General features: G+C 40.7%; 2 protein-coding genes across 4 annotated transcripts; one reads left to right on the top strand and one right to left on the bottom strand.

The window, feature by feature from the left end:
- Nucleotides 1-10,335, top strand: LOC119656254 (SET domain-containing protein SmydA-8). Its single transcript, XM_038062672.1, has 4 exons — nucleotides 1-546; nucleotides 618-875; nucleotides 9,095-9,656; nucleotides 9,718-10,335. The coding sequence occupies exons 1-4, from the start codon at nucleotides 206-208 to the stop codon at nucleotides 10,249-10,251; spliced, it is 1,695 nt and encodes a 564-aa protein (XP_037918600.1). The 5' UTR covers nucleotides 1-205; the 3' UTR covers nucleotides 10,252-10,335.
- On the bottom strand, nucleotides 10,315-22,046 carry LOC119656253 (serrate RNA effector molecule homolog). 3 transcript variants are annotated; one of them, XM_038062670.1, is made up of 7 exons: nucleotides 21,420-22,046; nucleotides 21,216-21,370; nucleotides 20,541-20,829; nucleotides 14,815-14,881; nucleotides 12,475-14,738; nucleotides 12,303-12,416; nucleotides 10,315-10,615 (listed from the first exon to the last, which is right to left on the bottom strand). In XM_038062670.1, exons 1-7 carry the CDS (start codon nucleotides 21,557-21,559, stop codon nucleotides 10,537-10,539), a joined length of 3,108 nt encoding a protein of 1,035 aa, XP_037918598.1. In that variant the 5' UTR covers nucleotides 21,560-22,046; the 3' UTR covers nucleotides 10,315-10,536. The 3 variants fall into 3 exon arrangements, with proteins under 3 accessions (XP_037918598.1, XP_037918597.1, XP_037918599.1); XM_038062669.1 differs by having other exon boundaries at nucleotides 10,315-11,146; nucleotides 21,420-22,045; XM_038062671.1 differs by lacking the exons at nucleotides 20,541-20,829; nucleotides 21,216-21,370; nucleotides 21,420-22,046 and adding an exon at nucleotides 19,906-20,534 and having other exon boundaries at nucleotides 10,315-11,146.
- Between the last annotated feature and the right edge of the window lie 336 nt (nucleotides 22,047-22,382).

Below are 22,382 nucleotides of genomic sequence, written 5' to 3' on the forward strand. Positions count from 1 at the left end.
TTCAGACAATTAGCTTGTCTTATGATCTCCAAGATATTTTATGAAAGAAATCGGAGAAAATTTTGATACGTTCTGATCCGACACAAAATGAGAAAACCACCAGCAAGTCCCAAGACCACTTCGAAGAGAAAATCCCGGCTAATCGTGCTGCAAATTTCAGTGATAAATTATAAGTTGCTGAACACGATCATTAAAATTCGCTGCAATGGAAGACGATAAATGTGGAAAGTGTGCAATATGTGGTGTTAAAGCTTCACAAACATGCTCCGCATGTAAATCGGTTCAATATTGTGGTGCTGAACATCAGAAAAAACACTGGAAAATCCATAAGCTCGAATGTCGACCATTTTGCATCGCACGTGATGAAGAATTGGGTCGTTATCTTATGGCAACACGTGACATAGCCGCGAATACGGTTATATTTACAGAAAATCCATTGGTGGTTGGCCCCAAGTGGTTTCTTAATGAAAAAGAAGAATATTCACCGATCGTACCATGTGTAGGATGTTTCGCTCCATGCCGTGTCGGTACATATACATGTGCAAAGTATTGAAACACGCGGAAAATGAGATTTCGAAATAATACAATATTTTGCTTTCTCTCTCGTATCAAACTAGTTGCCACTGGCCAGCTTGTTCCGATAGTTGCCCTGGACTTGAAAACTCGAAGCTGCATGGACTTGAATGTCCCATACTATGCCTTGGAGTACGATCCATCAATCCCACTGACATTAAAGCGTTAATGGATTATTATCGAACCGATACACTGGTTGTTCTGAAATCCCTAATGCTGCAGCGAAAGATGCCCAAAAAATGGCAAGAATTGATTGACATGCAAAGCCATGAGAATGAACGGATAGGATCAGAACTACAGAAGTAAGTATCAACTTTGTAGAAAGGCTTACGAACTAGGTAGATTGCACTAATAAGTGAGATTGCTATCCTACCTAACATGCATATATCTCTTATCACTAATTAGATTATTTCTTATAATTGTGTCACCACCAACCATTGTCATATAACGTTAACATTTACTTTTTTAAAAATGGATCTTTATAACCTTCTTTTATTGAACACACAAGTGAGTTTTTGGCGTATCCCTACAGTATCTGAGGGATCTAGCTTGAAAGATCGCTGTTTTTCCCGGATCTAACAATTCTTATAAACGATGATGCTATCATGGCTGTTGCAAGATTTTTACCGACAGATTTGCCTGAAAATTCCAAGGGGATCGATGCCCATAACAACACATTTAAAACAGATTTTTTATGTTAAGAATGACCAGAGAATAACTTAAAACTGCTTCGTAAAAAAATCTGAATACATTTCTTCTCTCCTAGCTAACGACTGAAACTTTTCCTTACAGGATGATCATATAATCAGGTCTTGTTTACATTTAATTGCATGCCGCAAAATATCCTTACTGGTGTGGTGCATATCTCTCATTATCTCTCTAGTTCAAGTCAAATCAATCTAAATACAAGTCTCGCCTGAGATTCTAGTGTTGGAATAGGCTGAAGTTTGAAGTTTGAATTTTTGAAACATGACATGCTCTGCATCTTCCGGTGTGCCACTACATACAGGACAATTCGGCGAACCATTCAGCCCAAAGTAGTATAAATATTGCCTATAGTAACCACTGTGTCCCGTAAGGAACTGGGTAACGTGATAGTTGGTTTCTCCGTTTTATCGCTTAAGCCATACCCTAAAAAGCCTATGCGTCCACGGGGCCTTTGAAGACTCGTCTCATCTGCGATGCCAGAGATCATGCGATTCTGACCTTGCCGCATTCCTGTTCCATGAGCCCCTCCATACGTCTTGCATAGTATATCACACTCATTTCATTTACCAGAATGTCGACTGGAATCATGCCCACCACTACAAATGCTGCCTTCTCTGATATGGTTCTAAAGCCGGTAAATCGAATTCGCCTGCTTCCGTCTTTGAGCGTTTGCGGCCGCCTCCGCCCACATAGGTGACCCATAGAGAGTTGAATGGATCGCACCACCGAAGCAATCTTTTGTAGTGTTTCGATCCACCAACATTCGGCACCATTCTTGCAAATGCCGTGGCGGTGCCAGCTGCCAATTACTACCCTCAGGTACATGATAGCCGGCTTAGAGTCGACCATACATTCACCGACTTCGACCTTCACGCTTCCGTTTTCTCATCCACCAGGGTCAATCTAGCCTTTTCCAGCCAGGTCTTTACGGCTCTCACCTTCTCCGTCGCGTAAACCTCCACAACCGCTGGGTGCTTTGCTGCAACAACTACAGCCAGGTCATCGGCAAAGCCTACAGTCATAGTCTCCTCTGGGACGGGAAGCACAGGCACCCTATTATACATGACACAGCAAGGAACCCAGTAACGAGCCATGTGGTACCCCCGCTGTGACCAGAGAGTTCTCTCTGAGAAGTCATTCTCCACCACGCCAAATATGTCCACCAATGCGCTTTTAATTTGGCCCCAATTGGCGGAATTGAATGCGTTTTTGACACCACACCACACACCACGGCACAGGAACCACCAACATTCAGTTCGTCTTTTGGTAGGTCCATCACCATGTTTATTGCATCCACCGTAGAGTGGGCACGTCGAAACCCGTACTAGCGCTGCGACAGGCCATTACCACTTTCAATGATGGGTAGGAGTTTGTTATATATGACTCTTTCCATCATATTTCCCAGGCAGATTGGATGATATGATGTTGGATCTCCAGGTGATTTGTTAGGTTTAGGAAGCAAAACCAACTTTTGCTTCTTCCACTGGGCAGGGGACATTCCTTCTTTTAGGCACGCCTCGAAGATGTTGGCGAAAAGTTGGGCTTGGTCAATACTGTCAGCTTCAAAGCTCGGTTGGGGATGCTATGCAAACCTGGGGCCTTATTATCCACCTGAAGGTATTAGGCCCTCGTTAACTTGGGATACCGTTTGTCTTCCGTGGATAGGTCACCTGGGGTGATCTCCGCAGTCTCTGGTAGAGCCTCTTTGCCCAAAAACATACTGCTCGCAAACTTGCTATTTCGTTGTAGTTCGCTTTCCAACTCGGCAATCCACCCAGCAATCTGTGTGAGCTCTTTTTCGAGCTCGATTCGCCCTTGATCTCCATGTAGATTGCGTGGTAGTAACTGTGAGTGTAGTCCTCGCTAACTTGCCAAGCGACTCTTCTAACTAAAGTGGCGCTCACGAATATCAGGTTCACTACAGAACCCAGGCCCTTTCCCCTGAAAGTGTGTGAGGTCGCAACATTCGCGAGTATCACGTCTAGCTCCGCGAATGCCTCGAGCAGAACACGTCCTCTCACGTCCGTTGTCCAGCTATCCTATTCAAAACCCACGCATTGAAATCACCTGCTATTATGGTCGGCCCACGTCCTCTGGCATCCAGAACAAAAGCGTATTTGCTTATACTCATCAAGTGTAGCGTTGGGTGGAGCATAGCTGTATATGTGAACCCCTTTCACTTTTGCTCTGATGAAGTCTTCCTCCGGGTGTTCCATTATTTCCTGGAAGGCTTGTTCTCCCCAAGTCCATAACGCAGCTTCGCCCGTTTGATCCTTGAACCAAATGCCAATACCGTGATTTCGATACGGCTCAGTAATTATGGCCAAATGGATATTTTTCTTGCGGATCGTTTGCGAGGGTAGATCAATGTCATTCGCAGCTTGTATTCCGGGCGCCTGATACTGCCTGCAATGTGACGACGATCCACCCTCTCCTTCCTTTTGCATAGTAGGCAATTTGGGTCTGTTCCACAGCCCTTGCTGATGTAGCTCTCCACTCCGCATCTCCGACATAGCTTCGACCTGTCATCGGCGCTGGAACATGCCTTTGCAATATGGACAAAGCCAAGGCATTTGAGGCATCGCTTCAGCAACACCTGCTCTCTAAGGCAACACATAACCCATCCTAATTTTACTGTCCCTGCTGCCAACAGTTTAGTAGACTGATGCTTGCGGATTGTGTCCTACCGCAGGCTTTTCGTAGCGCTTTTACCGCTGACCGTTGAAGTCCAATAAGGTTTAACTCTTTTTCCAAAGCCCCTCGAACCTCCTCCCTCGTGGTGACCTCATCTATATCCATGCAGACTATAGAGATCTCCGGTCTGCTAGCCCTAATTTCGGCTTCTTGTTCCAAAGACTTTTCAATTTAACTCAAGAATTTATCCGCCCTTATATCCTTGGACTTCTTGAGCTCTAGCATGACTTTTATATTTTATATAATTAGCTTGAAAAGTATAACGACATTAATAATAATCGTTTGACTCAGATGCTAATTCACAGCTGAGTGGATTGGTATCCGACATTACGATGCAAATCTCGGACCACGATAATACACATCTGAAAAACCAATAACCAAATTGAACGACCTAAAGTACCAAAACCTTTCCAAACGACCATACCCCCAAACATGATACCGAGCGATTTTCCTTCAAGTCTGAAGAAATGGCTACGGGGTAGGTCAAGGGCGTCATTATACGTTATTTTTTTGGAGGCTGACTCAAAGGGACTATTATTGGGTCCATGTTATAAATTGATGGACTGACCGTACATATACGCACTAGCTCCCAAGTTATTTTCGTTTTGAAGTCCTCTCTGGTTAATTAATTGTTAAAAGATGCTGAATGAATAAATGATGAAATCGAGGGTAGTCGCAGCAAAATATAAGCTCTTTGAAAAACTGGTTTCTAACCAGCCAATATTTTTGCAGTACTGAATAAGTTAAGGATATCCTGGAGAAATATAATCTCGCCGATGAGGTCGACAGGTATTTGTGACTTCCATTTTCTCGTATTTGGCGGCAATACACTGTTCGAGTACCGAACTCAAATTCAAGTGAATTAAATTTCAGTTAACTGACGACAAAAATCAAATGACATCAACCTTTTAATATCCGTTTTGAGAATGAAGGGGGTCCTAAGTCCGCATCAACTTAATGCAGGTCCGGACCAAATGGGGAGCAACTTACTCCCTCTTTCCTGGTCCACGGACCCCTCGCTTAGGGCTTGCACCCAAACTTACAAGCAACTTACTCCCTCTTTCCTGGTCCACGGACCCCTCGCTTAGGGCTTGCACCCAAACTTTTTTGTGCAAGCCCTAAACGAGGGGTCCGTGGACCAGGAAAGAGGGAATAAGTTGCTCCCCATTTGGTCCGGTCCTGCATTAAGTTGATGCGGACTTAGGACCCCCTTCATTCTCAAAACGAATATTTCAGCTCTGGCCAAGCTATGGTCTATAAGGCGAATTTGCGCTCAATATAATTCGTAGGCATGTCGTGTTCTACGAATTATATAAAGGAGCATTCAACATCTGCGAGCCGCTGCGGTCACGCTGCTCCCAGGGCAGAGGTGAGGCAGCGTCTGACGATTTGCCTCTGCCCTGGTAAGAAACCGTAAAGCCGTCGTCGCTTGACTTTTTTAATATCGCCTGTGAAACCTAATGTTAAGCAGTTCTTGATGTTCAAACCAAACTGTGATTATCACACCGAGAGCTACGTGGTCACAAATTCCTTTAATTCCTAAGCAATGGACGAATCAAATGTATATCTTATCCAAGAACAATTGGTTGTAGGTAAGAGAATTAGGGCCCTGAACGACATGTCAACGGAAATTCAACAGTCTTTGCCCGGTGGACTCGATGGATCTTCATACTGATTTGACTAACGACTTATATGCCTTATTGAATTCCGATCACTCCTCTTTGACTGAACGAATTTCCTAGTAGAAGATTCCTAGGTGGAATTTTCATTAGAACTATCTAATATGCCAAGAGCAAAGATATATAGGTAATATAAAAAAATCAGTGAAATGCAAAATCATTTGAGCGAGTTAAATTGAGATTAAGCCGTTCCACAGCACAATTTCTGTTTCAGACTCCGTTTCTCTTAAGAGGACCGACTCAATCAATTGATAGAAGAATTCATAAGACAAATTCAGATTAAGAATTCAATAACCAAGAAAGAATTCGCTTTGGACACGTTCAAGCCTACCATAGAAACTATCGGCTATAACCTATTTGCAGCTATCTGTGAAGTGGCAAGAATTAATCCGATATTGGTTAACTGAATTCTTCAAGAAGGGATCAGATCCATATTGCTGTTAATAAAAGTCGATTAGGAAGCGCCTTAGGGATAGTTGTCTTCCTCGGGGTTGCACCTGGTAATGGATGCTTTGTTACGGCTCCTATGAGACGAGCATACACCAGCAAATTCATGAATCCAAAACAGATTCAAACTAAACCCTATAGAAACTGATCTACTTATATAAAATCGAGAAACAATGTCAGGAAGCCCTTGTTCGGCAGAAAAGCGTAAACATACTCATTTTGATCATCGTCTAGTCGAGAATAAACTTTCCACAAACTTGATTAGTTATGAAGGCTTCAGAGTATGAGTAGTTACATATCGTAGTCCCTATGATATGCAACTACCACTTAAGTTGATTAGATATCGGTATGGAGGGTATTTTGATGCCTAGACACAATATAAAGGCAGCTAAAAATGGCTTCATAATTTTTCACCATACTTTGCCCTCAAATTTCTACATAATAATCGGTTAACTATTTTCATATTCGTTTCAAAGGTACCTCTAAATCTTGATGTTTTTTATCAGTCTCTATTTTAACTTAAGCTTCACCAATGCTGGGGAGAGCACGCGAAAGAAATGGAAATAGCCAGAAAGATAATAGCATGACATATAATAGAGAAAGGACACAGCATCACATGGGACAATGTATATGTGGTTAAGAAATGCGGGTACAGCCGAAAGCATGCAAGAAATCTTAGCGATCTTACGGGAACCACAGCGTAACAGATTAAACACGACACGGACAACATACAATCGAAGCTATTGAGAGAGGTAGCAAATGAAACACCGGGCAATATCCCTCATTCTGACCCAAAAATCGATCTCCGGAGTTAACTTAATTTACATTCCTAAACACAAACTTATATCACATAACGATTAAAATATCACTCCGTAAAGTGTAATATTTAAATAACGAAAGGGACCTAACAATCTGCGTCCAAATCTCTGGTGAGATTATAAAATATACCGATTCCTTGCTTGGAAAAGCGTCCCAAAACTGGATATTTAAAAGTTCGTTGCATAATCGATTTTACACGGTTTTCGAAGCCTTTGGCTGATGGTGTTTAATGGCACCTTAAGTTTCTTTTGCTACGCCCAAACATATTGTCGGAGAGTCCGTAAGCGCAATAATCCTCTGCCTTTGTGATACCTCAACTTGACTCCTTTCCATCATCGACGTTGCCACGATTGTCAAACCTACTATCTCATTTAACTTCGAATGTCTTCAAAGTATTTAGGCATTCGGGAGGGTTATTATCCTTATTTTTACATTTTCTTATGCTTACAAATAAGAAAATAATGACGTACACGTTTCTAAGAACATATGTGTATAGTACTTTTTCAGAAAGATTATAACACTTTTAAACTATTACTACGCTTTATATACTAATGACCGAAATAGCTTGAAACAAAATTATTTGCACAAATGTTCCATTCTCAATGTTAACATTAAGCACAATCATCATCATCATCAACGGCGCAACAACCGGTATGCGGTCTAGGAATGTCTTAATAAGGAATTCGAGACATCGTTTTGCGTCGAGGTTCACCAATTCGATATTCCTAAAAGCTGTCTGGCGTCTGCTTCGTCTTCTTTTTCTACCATAGATATTGCCCTTATAGACTTTCCGGGTGGGATCATCCTCATCCATACGGATTAAGTGACCCACCCACCGTAACCTATTGAGCCGGATTTTATCCACAACCTGACGGTCATGTATCGCTCATAGATTTTGTCGTTATGTAGACTACGGAATCATCCATCCTCATGTAGTGGACTAAAAATTCTTCGGAGGATTCTTCTCTCGAAAGCGAGTTCGCAATTCTTCTTGCTAAGAACCCAGGTCTCCGAGGAATACATTAGGACTGGTAGGATCATTGTCTTGTACAGTAAGAGCTTTGACCCTACGGTGAGACGTTTAGAGCGGAACAGTTCGTCATTGTGTAGGCAACGGAATCGTCCATCCTCATGTAGGGGGCCAAAAATTCTTCTCTCGAACGCGGCCAAGAGTTCGCAATTTTTCTTGCTAAGAACCCAAGTTTTCGAGGAATACATGAGGACTGGCAAGATCATAGTCTTGTACAGTAAGAGTTTTGACCCTATGGGGAGACGTTTCGAGCGGAGCAGTTTTTGTAGGCTGAAATAGGCTCTGTTGGCTGACAATAATCTTGAACGGATTTCATCATCGTAGCTTTTATCGGTTGTGATTTTCGACCCTAGATAGGAGAAATTGACATTATCAACGATCTCAAAGTGGTATTTTCCTATCTTTATTCTTCCCATTTGACCAGTGCGGTTTGATGTTGTTGGTTGGTTGGTTTTCAGTGTTGACGTTGCCACCATATACTTTGTCTTGCCTTCATTGATGTGCAGCCCAAGATCTCGCGCCGCCTCCTCGAGCTGGATGAAGGCAGTTTGTACATCTCGGGACGTTCTTCCCATAATGTCGATATCGTCAACATAAGCCAGTAGTTGGGTGGACTTAAAGAGGGTCGTACCTCTTGCATTTATCTCAGCATCACGGGTCACTTTCTCGAGGGTCAGGTTAAAGAGGACCCATAATAGGCCATCCCCTTGTCGCAGACCGTTGTTGATGTCGAATGGTCTTGAGAGTGATCCTGCTGCTTTTATCTGGCCTCGCACATTGGTCAGGGTCAGCCTAGTCAGTCTTATAAGTTTCGTCGGGATACCGAATTCTCTCATGTGTACAGTTTTACCCTGGCTATGCTATCATAGGCCGCTTTAAAGTCGATGAATAGATGGTGCAACTTTTGTGCATATTCAAACAGTTCTGATCTGATCTGTTGCTGATTTCCTGGAGTAAAGCCTCTTTGGTATGGGCGTATGGGGTTATCCGGCCTAACAAGATAGCGGAGAATATCTTTTAGATGGTACTCAGTAACGTGATACCTCTATAATTGTTGCACTGTGTGATACACAATAGAATGGATTTACACCTATTTTGCTCTTTCTCATCATAATGAAAACTAATGCTTTCATATTATTTTCAGAGACGCTGAAGAACGTATTGTATCATATTTAATGAAAAATTTTCTCGAACCACTCAAAGCTCTCGAAGTCAAGTCAAATAAAAAGATCCTTGAACACTGTGACGCTAAGATTCTGCACAAAATATGTGGAATTATCGAAACAAACTATATGTGCATCAATCTTTTGAACGGGATGGAACTGTCGAGCCTCTTCACTACGGCTTGTATGATGGAACACTCCTGCCTTCCTAATTGCTACTTCTCGTTTGATCACTACAATGGATTCAAAATATCAGTAACAGCAGGTCGGGATATCAAGAAAGGCGAACATCTTCAAATCATGTATTCGAATATGTTATGGGGAACACAAATGCGACAGGAACACTTAGCTTTGACGAAGCACTTTCTTTGTAGATGCGAAAGATGTCGTGACCCTACGGAACTTGGGACATACTTTAGTGGACTACGTTGTATAGGGCCAGAGTCGAGCACTTGCAGTGGTATACAGTTGCCAGAAGATCCTCTTGCCGAGAAAACTGATTGGGTGTGCAATAAATGCCCCATGAGAATCAACAGTGAGGAGGTAAATTTCAAGATTAAAGCATGTTTTCATCCTAATTTTCACACTCACTAAAATACTCAAGGTACGCTACCTCAACACACAGATGGGAGAAGAGGTTGAAGTTTTGTTGGCATCAAAACCAACTATAGATCAAATTGAAGCCCTGATTGAGAAGCTTTCACGATTTCTTCATAGAAACCATTACCATCTCTTCAATCTAAAGCATTGTCTGATTCAAATGTATGGAACTCAGTCAGGATATCTTTTGGAAGATTTGTCTGAAAAGCAACTGCTTGAAAAAATAAAAACGTCTGAAGAATTACTCGATGTTTGTGACAAATTAGACCCTCACACTGTCCGTTTATCTTTATACGTTGCTATTATTCTTAATGAAATGCAGTCTGCCACAGTCGAGTATAATAAACGGCAATCGAAGAAATCTAAAGATGTTGAAAAGGACAAAATCGGAGCAGAACTTCAGAAGGCAAGCGAATGGCTTACAAGAGCTAAGCGCGTACTCCAAAAGGAGCTGGACACCTTGCAAGGATCGAAATTGAATGATGCTTTAAACAAATCAATCGAAAGCGTTGGGAAATTAATTGCTGAGACAGTGTAAGTCGTGGGGCTATAATTTGTACACAGATAATTAGCTCTAGAAATTCAAAAAAATATCGATAAATGACTTTTATATTTGGTTTTATTATAATCCGCGCCAATACAATAAATCTTACAATTGAAAGGATAAATACAATAAGCTCTATTATGTAACTAAAGTATACATACGATACAAATTATTTTCAAAATTGTGAAAGCAAAATATTGTTTAAAAAAGCAAATGGTGGTGTTTGTCCAAAAAGTAAGCATTTTTGCAATTTCCTAAAGATTTTTTCTCTCTTAAAATTTATAAAATATCAACTGATTCATGCGGCGCATCCAAGTCACGGTAATGGATTATTGGACGATAATCACCACCTTGTCCTCTGTAAACATAAGATTTTCAAGAAAAGATGATGTTCAATATATCTCGAGCGGACACAATAAATTAATCTCTTAATCCTGAGGATATAAACTACAACTATTTTATTTCAAGATAGATAGAGAAAGTTCATAAAATAACGTTTATAGAAAAGATTGCATGTTATACTCGTCTCCTATGAATTGTTCTCAGTATTTTCACATTATCACTGCAATGTCGCAAGTCTCAGAAATATTACAAAAATACATAAACGTCCGTCAATTCTTTCGTATTAACTTCCATCGTGTTACTATTATTGCTCTATACAATATTATCTAAATATTTCATGTCCAACTGAATTCATTTACAGAAAGATTGTGTACGTTCTATCACTTGAAATGACTAACCAAAACTAGAAATCGATGGCATAATTTTGCCATCACTGCTTATTAAAAGAATGTTCTGTGACGTTTTCTACTCAAACATGTCAAAATTCTGAGGTGCATCCAAATCGTGATAACCTATTATACGACGTTGATGATCCATCGACATTTCTCTGTAAAATTCGTGCGTTTGGTTGCTCAGTTGTTTTTGTTAAAAAAAAAATAATTTGGAAACGAAATAGAAAATAAGAGGGCAACAGTGCAAGAATGACTACATGAACTTCATGTTAATAGGAAATTCTTTCCATTATCAAATGAAATAAAGTCCGCAAAAATACATGTTGACCAGTATAATACAATAAAAACCCGTTCACCCCACCCCACATCAAACCTACTTTTTAAAAAGAGCCCTTCAAATCACATTTTCTTCTTGTTCATATATTTCGAGAAAAGTTTGAAATTACAGCGACTTAGAATTATGCACAATTATCTCAATTGGAAGGGACTAGAAGTATAAAATTTCAAGAAATAAACAGAAAATAATCCTTTTTTCCGCTAAAGCGAGCAGCAGACTACGAAATTTTTTTATTAGGCTATAAAAAGGGGATGAATCCTGCATAGATTCTGGCAGAACGGTTTCACCCTTCAGGGGAAATCTTTCACACTTCAGGGGAAATCTTTCACACTTCAGGGGAAATCTTTCACACTTTGCCAGAAAAATGGCATCTATCGCTCAAACCTTCCATGTTTATTGAACAAAATTCTTCACGAAATGTAAAGTTGAAACTACCATAGTTTCTAATATTGGGTCTTTAAATTCATCAAGAAATTAAGCTAGAGGGAATAAAAACGGAAAACAATACCGCTTCATCCGATAAACTCAAACCGTCTCAATATTTGAACATATGCGCCGCCAGCTGCTGAATCAAGACCATAGAAACTTCACTTAAAACTCACTCTCACTCAATTAATGGTTGCAGGGAAACCATAACTCGATTTCCAATCGATTCTTTAATTTTAGAATGTCTGTAGTCCTCTCCGGACTGAAAGCATTAGTTAAAGCGGGTGATCAGGCTTTTACTGCATATAATCAAGGCAATTGGCTTCTTGTATTCAACTCAAACCTTGCAATTCAGGCAGAGTATTTACATAAAATATTCTCTGCTGACTTTATTTCAATAATTAATGGCCTTCTAGTATGAATTGACATGAAAATAATTTCAAAAGGAGTCGATATGAAGTATAGTGACACTACCCAAATTTAACCTAAACCATCAAAGCTAAATGATTCCCGTGTTATGAGATATCTATCCAAACAATGATACATACCTCCTTCCACCTCCACCAACGCCAAATCCTCGTGGTCTGGGCGGTGCAACCATAGGAGGTGCATAGGCCGCATATGGGGGTGCATAAGCAGGGGCGCCGTAGGCGGGCCTATACCTAGAAAATAGAAAATGTTTCAAGCATGTCATCATCACGAAGTGCATTTTGAACTTACGGCATTTGCTGGGCCATCGCCTCAGCGGGCTGTCTTCTTGTGTTGCCAGGATGCTCAGGAAGTTGTGGTCGTTTGGCATCTCTCAAATAATTATTGAAATATTCAACTTCTTTACGCACCTCGTCGACCTTCTCAATATGCTTATTGAAAATATGCTTGCGAATGAATTCGGGTCCTTTGAATTTCTTTCCAGACAAAGGACATAGCCACTTATCTTTCGCCAGCTCCTGAGTATTCGCCTGAATGAATTTCTCAACTTCTGCTTCAGGATCTTTTATTCCCAGGTTTTTCAACTCGTCCTCTTCAATTGGCGAACTCTTTGATAGAAACGAAGTCATTTTATTCTCGAAATTCTTTATATATTCCTGGATATCATTGTTTGTGATTTTGTTTTGCGGTGCCGGTCCACGAGCGTGAATGATTCCACACCGATTAGGCATCTCATCTTCGTAAGGATATTCGCAATGATTGTAGAAATCAACAGAATGAACTATCCTCAGATAGAGGATTAATTTATCAAGAACAATTATCAACTGAGTGTCGCGATCCAACATTTCTCCATCAGATGTGTCTTTATTCTCGCTCCCGGTCAATCCAAGAAGTTCATCCTCTTCAGCTGAAGCTTCTTCGATTAGGAAATCCGTGATGTTTTGCAGCACTGGGTTGTTCGACTTGAATCCAAACGACATGGTCGAACTGTCCCCGTTCGTTGCATTACCTTCTCTCCGGGCTTCTTCAATCCATAGACCGAATTTCTCATCAAGATTCAATGCAATTTTCGCACACAACTTAATATCACTGCGCACGATAGTCTTGTGGGCAGTGATGCCATTCACAGGTCGTACACGACGACTTAGATCTCGATTCACAATGGCGCCCATTTCACAATCACGCAATCGAATATTGTTTAAATTCCAGCAAATTTCTTTGATATTGACGTCACGTTTGAATGTGACCCAGCCCCGGCGGAACCATCGTCGCTCAACAAGTGGGTCGGCGATTGCAACACGCAGAAATCCATCGTAACGTTTACATACAGCTTCGATTTCGGACTTTGTGATAGTCGGAGCAAGATTTCGAAGGAAAATAGAACTGGTTCGATGCAGCGCACGAGGTTTGGGCGTCTCTGGTTCAGGATCCTTTTCCTTATCCAAATCAATTGTTTCCGTTTTATTCTCCTCTTCTTCCGACTTTTTCTCTCCTCCTTCTTCAACTTTAACTTCTTCCTCTTCTTTCTTGGGCTTTTCTTCTTCGTTTTCTTGCTGCTGCTCTTCCGATTCCTTTTCTTTTTCTGACGAACCGTTCTCTTGCTTTTCATTGGCCTCCACACCTTCAGCAGGAAGTGGGTCAGTGTCTTGTTGCATTTCGTTCGATGGTTCTTCCAAATTCACTACTTCTTCTGCCTTTTTATTTTCTTCTTCATGGTCCATACTATTGTCCAGAGATTTTTCCTCCGACTCGTCTACTTGTGGTTCCGGTGACTTTTGCTCCGGTTGATCACTCAAATCATTGTCTCCAGCCTTGCTAGACTGAGATGATGAGCTACTAGATTCAGAACGTGATCGCTTACGTGTACCAGAAGTACTTGCACCTGGTTCTTCTCTTGCATCCCAATCATCCCCGTTCTTTTTCGTAGTGGAATGACTAGGTGCATCAAAATCATTCCAGTTGTCACCATCATCAGTAGTTTTTCGAGGCTTTTCAGAACAGCTCCAATCGTCTTCTTTGGCCTTATCAAATTTTTTCTTGGAAGTGTTAGTATCAAACGAGTCCCAATCATCCCCATCGACATTAGCCGACTCTTTTTTCTTTGGAGCATTATCAAAACTGTCCCAATCATCATCATCATTCACGTTGGCACTTTTCTTTACTGTAGTTGAGTTTGTGTCGATACTATCCCAATCGTCGCCATCAGTGCCTTTCGATGTTGAAGCTTTCGCTGGCGCGGGTAATGCCCAATCTGCCTCGTTAAAATCATCAATCCGTTTCGGTATCGGCTGCACTTCAGTGATAATAACATCATCGTCATCCTTATCATTAATATTACGTTTCGAATCGAATTTCGACTGAAAACTGCTCGAAAACGATTCTTGGATTGGTTGAGGTTTCTCATCGAGGGCTTTTAAATCTTCCTCAGTCCCACCTTCAAGTTTAATCACGACAGTATCAAGAAGCCGCAACAACGGATCAGTTTGATTCGTATCCACTGATACATTCGTTATTTGGCCTTTCTCCAGTAGTTCTGAAAACACGTCCACTCGACGCTGTATAAAATGGATCGGTTTTTAGTAACTTATAATAGTATGTTATATGTTTCAAATAGAAATTTATGATATTTACCTTCAAAAAGCCCAACTGCTCTTCTTTCCGCTTTGATGATTCCTCGGGATGATACTTGTTTTTAAACCTTTATTTAGAGAAAGATGGAAAACAAAAATACAAGAGATGTTTAGAATAAATTGCATTTCTGAGCATGTACATCTTAACAAATAAATTTCGAGTAGTCTTCGGAGTACTGCGAATAAAAGATAATGGGAGGTCTATGTCACTCATCAAAATGAAGAGATTCATATTTCTATCTACTCCATTGACATCGTCATTCACACTTTCATTTTTAGATAGTGTGAAAAAAACTGAATGATATTTTTAGAATTTTACATAAAACAAAAGCTTTTTAAAATTAAGGGGGAGGGCGGAATACAAGCGAAGAGAAGGCGCGAAATTTTTCTTCGAATATAGCCGTACAGAATATCACGAAATGTCGCAGGCACGTCTCTGATTTGACAGGACATTGTTGGTAACTATTATACAAACCAAAAAATCTGAAAAAAATAATGACATTGCGTCTATAGAAAATCGATGTCTCAAAATACATCTCACACTGATCCCCGATGAATCGATGTTTTTTCATAACAAATTGCTTGACATTCTACTTTGAAATATGATTTTATCGGTACTTGTTAAAAAGTAAACGAAAACTTAAAAGTCTAGAAAATTCCTAATCAAGTAGCCCCCAAAGAGCAACATATGAAGACACGTATTCAATCCGCTGCATCACATATTTAATATAGTGGAATATGGTTCTATGTGATACTTAGCGATGGAAAACAGTTCGACCTGGGCAGACCAGATCGATACAGTAATATGAGAAAAAGAAAGCTGTCATACAGATCTAGGTATATTGATTCTAACAGTATTGCATAAGTCCCTCAATGACCTTTGAATGGAAAAATCCATACTATACTGGGGAAAATCTGCTAAGAAACCCTATCTCCCCTCCACCTGATGATCGCTAGAAAAGAACCATACCTTACAGCGACCATTCAGTAGAATAACTGCCCAGATTAGGTTTCCAGCCAGGCAAAAAATTAAACCAGGCAAAAAATTAAACCGACTGAAAATATAAGCGAACGAGACAAGTTTCAAAACACCAGGCTCATTAACGTTCATCCCACTACACAGGAAAATGCAGAGTCGAAAAACAGGTGAGGTGATGGAACGAACCCTCGATCCCTGCCCCTGATATGATTTAAAAATCACAGTTGGAGATTTCAACGACCAAGAAAGGAGTTTAAGGCGATATGTCGTCTCCCAAAGCTAGCACAAACATGTTCAAAATAATAAACTGTGGGTTATCCAACATGATCCAATGGTCCCAATGACCATTGTAAATTAGTAAAGGAAAAGAAAAATGCTGCATAGAGGACACTGCAGGAAGCTCGATGAACGGAGATGAGACTTCACATATAGAAAAAGAAAGCGTGTCTGTACTCGAAAAGTAAAAAGTACAGGGAGTGAAACACCAACCGTGGCAATTTTACCAAATAATCAGCAGGATGTAGTCAGATACATCTGTTGAAACAATTAGTCCAGTATTTCTATGAACTGCTCAACCAGATCTACGAACACCGGACTGATTCTGCCAATTGAAGACAACGAACAAATGCTGCCACTAGTAAACATGGAACGTGCAATTCATCGGCTTAAAAATTATAAGTTGGCAGGAGTCGATGAAATTACAACCGAATTGGTTAAATATGAAGGGACCACCCAAGCGATTCATCAGGTTTAGGACATCAAATCAATGCCTTATGGTTGCCAAACTATTAGCTATTCCATACATAAAAAAGCTGATATCACTTAGTGCAGCAATCGCATTGCCTAATTCCAACTAAAGATATTCCCTGCTATCTTGCTATGCCCGGATGCTCCTTACGTTAATAATATCAACAGATCAGATTTTCTCTCTGGATGAATTGATAGAAACACTGTTGGAATTGGAGTCAAGAAGATTGTTAAACTCAGAAGGTAAAACTGACTAGCCTAGCCCTGATCTTTTATGGCACAAAAAAGATGATGATGCGAAGTTTTTAATTCAAGCTCACAGATAGTTCTCCGGACGTGTGAAAAGCTAATGGTGTGAGCGTACATGCTTGCATCTGTCTTGGCAATCTGATTTCAAGCGGAATGCCAAATCAAAAATATCGTAAAAAATTGTCCGTTCATGTCATATAAATAGTTGGGTAAGTTAATCGGAAAAACGTGCCGACCTACTATTAGACTGAATTATCATGCATCCCTTTTAAAAGAGGTGAACATCACATGCAATAGCCCTTTCAAACCCACCTTATTTTGTGTGCTGACGATATTGCATTTAATGTGTTAACATGTGAAGAAGTACTTAAAGGCAATCAAACAAATGAAACCGGACAAAATAACAGGACTTGATGATAACGATATCGCAATTGATATCTGGAAAGCAAACAGTTCAGTGAGTTCTTCAATTGCGCTGTTTAGAAGGGGAAAATATCTGTTTGACAAAAAAGCAACCGTTTAAATATGGAATTGTATCGCAATACACGATGCACGGTTACTCAGCGAAACACCGAGGAAAACAGTGCCTGCCCTCTCTCTATATTGCTTTCCAGGACCTTGAGAAGGCGTTTGACCATGTGTCACACAAATTTACCTAATATACACTCAAACAGCACCAACACCAAAAGAGCTTAAACGTTGGCTGATCCTGCAATTGGATTGTCGCGTCAACGCTTATTTTGAAAATGATCCCAATAAAATAGGTAGCATCACTGTCAGCGACAGTAACCTACCGGGAACTGACCGATTGAGGAATCTCGAATCATTGCTCTTGGTCAATAGTGTACTACACCATGAAATTAATTTACCCATTCATACCACCTAGATGAAGTGGCGTACCACAAATTACGTCTTTGATGAACAGATTCGTCATAACCACGTCAATTTCCACTAGAAGGCACACTAGAAAATTAATTACATATGCCAGATCTACGCTGGGAAAACTATGAAGCCACAACTCGATTGACGCCTGACTCGATGATGAACTTTTCCGGGCAAATCAAAACAGCAGCGGACTCGACTACAGCTAGAATGTCAACATTAAGTTGTCCAGTGTCAATTGTTGGAGATCCTACTTCTAGCAGGAGATGCTATTTTATGCGTGCGACGCAGTTCATTCTGTATTATAGCGCGGAGATATAGGCTGATGCTATTAGCATGATGTACCGTAAACGCCTTGACAAGTACAGAAACAGTGGGTGAAACGAGTTAAGAGAGCGATGGAATGCGCGACTTATCGGCAGCTTGAGTTGAACGGAAAGCGGCCAATGGGGTGTTGAACAACTACGATTACACTTTTCTCTGCGATTGCCCAGCTCTGGGTCGAGTCAGGCTGCGGACACTGGGTAAACCATTCTTTGGGGACCTCAGTGAGATTTCTAGCTGCAGGGTCGGAGAGCTGCTTTCCTTCGTGAATGCTACGGGCTGGCTCTGAAGATCCGAGCCAGCTGGACTCTGCTTCCCTGTTCCTATAACAACAGTCACGGTCTTAGGAGTTTGTGGCATCAAAACGGCGTACCAATGCGCTAATTGGGCTCCTCGGAGCGGCCACTGATACCTACCTACCTACCTACCTACGATTACACAGAGATAGCAGAGCAATAATGATTATCAAAGAAATGCTGAAAGCCCTGACAAATGGACCCGTGTTGCGTATTGCCTTCGGATTCTTTTTCTTACGGAGATGATCAGGATTGTATGACAGGAAGTTCTTTGCACTAACAATTCCCTTACGCCCTTCCCGTCCCGTTGCTGGTTCTCTAGGGCGAAAGAGCTGACCATAAATAATGTGTAAAACTGTTCCAGAGTGTTTCTGTGATGAGGGGAAATGTCTAGTTAGGAGCCAGACGGGATACGGTTGCAATAGTCCAACACTCAATGGACTCAGTAACGCAAATGTCATGCCAATTCGGACTCGATATGGGACTGTATTTATTATTAAAATCTACTAGAGGCGTTTTCGATAATGTAGTTTTGTATTCAACGCGGGCGAGAGTGGACTAGCTACGATTGGCCGGAAGCAAACAATACAATAGATGATGATCACAACCTTGTTTATTCCTTATATGGTGGCAATTATAATACATTATCGCAAAGGGAAAAATTAGAAAACGATCACACAAACTGTCAAACCAATTAATTAATTACTTCGCCACCGCAATAGTGTTCAGATCTCGCTCCTGCAACTATTATCTATGTATGCACTTGAAACGATAGTTTCAGCGAAAAATTTTTGCGTCAAATGGAAAGGACAAAAATGGACCGGGAGTCGAATGCATGTTTTAGAGGTTTCAAAAGAAGAAACCAACATGGCAAGAGATCGATTACTTATTGATTTATCTTATGGTGAGTACAATCAGCGATAACTTCGGCCTGCCACGCAACTTGACCAAAAAATTATCAAATCAACTCGTACATCCTAAGCTAAGAATGCCGAGAAGAAGTAATAATAATAATAACCGTTGGCGCAACAATCCATATTGGATCAGGGTCTTGAAGTGTGTTAGAGCACTTCATTCAAGCCCGTAGCGGTGCAACTACAGGGTTACAGTACCCTGTAGGAGGCAATGTGATCAGGTCATGCATTGCGCTCGATATTATTACCCTGATTTGACTCAGCTGACTCGACTGGTATCCGACGTCAAATAACGATACAAATTCCACTGTCACGAGTGAGATTTGAACCGCGACCTTCCGTACGACAGCCTTGCGCTCTAACCACTCAGCTATCCGGAAGGGAAGTAAGTCAACTAAAATGTTTGATCTACAATCTAGGAGAAACAAACAATTCATGATGCCAGGTGTTACCAGTCCCAAATAGTTCGATTGTCATCAATTCCTTCAATTTGATAAAAGCGGACAGCACAAGCCCAAATCTTTTACTGCAGCACATTTACCCCTTACGTCTCAAATTGTAGCTTAAAATTTATAAAAAGTATACCTTCTTACGCTGTATATATTAATGAGGAAAATTTCTTGATAAATTTACGAGCTGATAAAAGTTTCTTAAAATTTAAATATCAAATAAAATTCTTCTGTTTCTACCTCAAATCTTACCTCAATACACGAACAATATTTTTAACATTATCTTTCATTAAAATCTGTGTTCTAAATACGCAAAATTAAAACGCGAAATTTACACACACTGGCATTGCTCGCCAAGTGAATTTCAAAAAAGCAACTAAATTCAATCATTCTCTAGAAGGAGATGAAAAACGGCGCTTTCTGGGTGTGCTTTTTGGTAAACCGTTCTCACCGACGATGATTATCATCCTAACATGTGATGATGTGTCGGAGCGAAAAATTTACGCCCACTTTGCATTTTTTGTTCGGATTGTATCGATTTTGTCATTTTATATTTTTATACAAACAAAAATGTTAAAATGTACGCCATAGTCAAGCTGTTGGAGAAAATTTGTTAAATATAATAATTTTAACGATTTAATTTTTACAAGTTATTTTTTGTGAGAGAAGTGCAAGTAAGATGAGTCCTATCTGGATCGCTAAACAATTTGTTCAATTCTACGCGCAGCCTGGAATAGAATTTAAATATAGACATTCGATGGACGTGTTATCCTGCATCGGTTTCACAGCTCAAGTGCTACTTGTGGGCGTATACGTTTCAATTTTGTCGCAGAACATTTGGGGTACGGTATCTACAAATTAACTGTTTGTTTGAGCATAGCACTTACCATTCTTCGTCTTTGTGTGCGACAAAGAATTCGTTCAACTGCTGCCGTTTGAATTCCAACTTATATTCGCTGTACTTCCTCAGTACCTCTGAATCCGAAATGGTGTCGTCCTGGGTGTCTAAAAATTGCTTCAGTGTGAGCATGGGTGGCTGTGTTTGGAGGTCGGGATTTGCGGCAGCTTCACCCCGAGAATGATTATTCATTTGCGGGTGCCCACCGTAACCGCCGTGCCCGGGATGCATTGGATATGGCTCGTGGCCCCAACCGTACATCGGATATCCTTCATGACCTGTGATTAGAATTTTCTCAAACTATATTTCAAAGAATTTCAGAACTGCAATTATAAAATGAGTCAAAAGTAACATGCAATGATATGAAGGACAAGGGAAAGTATTTTTTGCAGAATTAGCTTTTGTTGACTGATTAATAAGACTCAACACCATCCATTAAAGTCGAGAATTTGGCTTACAGATGATAGTCTTGAAAAACTTTGGGTTCGGAATCAAAGGTTGTGGAATAGGAAACCGCAATGGCTGCGGTAGTGGCGGAGGTTGAGGTGGTGGGTTTGTAGGAGCCACTGGAGTGTTTTCTTGCGTTGCTAAGGCTAAACATGACCAGGGTTAGTAGAAGAATGAATACTAGGATGCAAATATTTACTAGGAGTGTTCTTATTACCACCATATCGAGGACGTCCTTCATCACCCCAATCAGGCCGCATGCGCTTCGGCGGAGGCAAGTCACGACCCGGCGAATACCGGTCTCGTCCACGGCCACCGCCGCCACCTCTATATTCTCCGTAGTCTGGGCGAGCTCGGCCTCTGAAAGGATTACTTCATATGAAATCAGCATCGCGATCTTATTGCAAACAAATTCCCTTACCGATCATTCCAATCATCTCGTCCGCCGCCGCCTCCGCGACGATCTTCCCTTCGCTCCGATCGATAGCTATCACCAGCACTTCGTTCACCGCGGAATTTATCACGCCGTTTTCTGTCGTATTCATCGTCTGAATCCGCCATCGCCTCTCAAAATATTTCGAATCTACCCCGCAAAATCAACCTGCCCAAGCAAGCGTCCTAATGGGACCCCCACTTATACGTGAACACTTCTATCACCTAACCTCAATTTGATACTTGTCTGGCAATCTTTCCGAGTAAAACTTTTGCCGCACTAACTCGCTTAACTTCAAATTAAAAACATTTATCAATCGTTTCACACTGTTCCCTGTTTTCCTCTATTCTTTCTTCTACATAAATCAGGAAAGAAAATTGGCTTGGGCTGCCGCGTTTACTTCGCGTCACCTAACACAGACAAAAGTTCACTCCACTTCACAAATCTACCACGACCGCTTAATTTAAGGTTTTAATTAATTTCTAATAAAGCAACCCGGCTAAAGCCTTTATAAAAATCTAATGAAAAACCCACTTTTGACGCCGCGAACCCGCACGAGCAAACTTCCAGACTTCACTTCTGCATTTGTCGCTCTTTTCCTCCTCGCCGAGATATCATCACACTTCATTAAGTGCCAAGCAATCACTAATCTGACACGCAGGTGTCGCTGGGATTCAACTGTAATCCAGCGGTCCGTTAGAATCCGCCATCTTGCTAGAAATATAAATTCAAAAGTTTCAAAAAGTTTTTTATATAAAGAAACGCATTATTGATTAAAGTTATTCTGATGGAATGAACAGAACTATTATGTTATATGGGTAACTTGATATGACACTGCAAAAGTTTCATGTATCGAAACTCACAACAGAAAATTGGAATTTTGCTTAATTTTAGGATGTTAAAACCAAAGATATTAACATATGTACAGGGTGTTTCAAAACTACCGAATGT

Source organism: Hermetia illucens, chromosome 4 (genome assembly GCF_905115235.1).
Source record: "Hermetia illucens chromosome 4, iHerIll2.2.curated.20191125, whole genome shotgun sequence".
Taxonomy (NCBI): domain Eukaryota; kingdom Metazoa; phylum Arthropoda; class Insecta; order Diptera; family Stratiomyidae; genus Hermetia; species Hermetia illucens.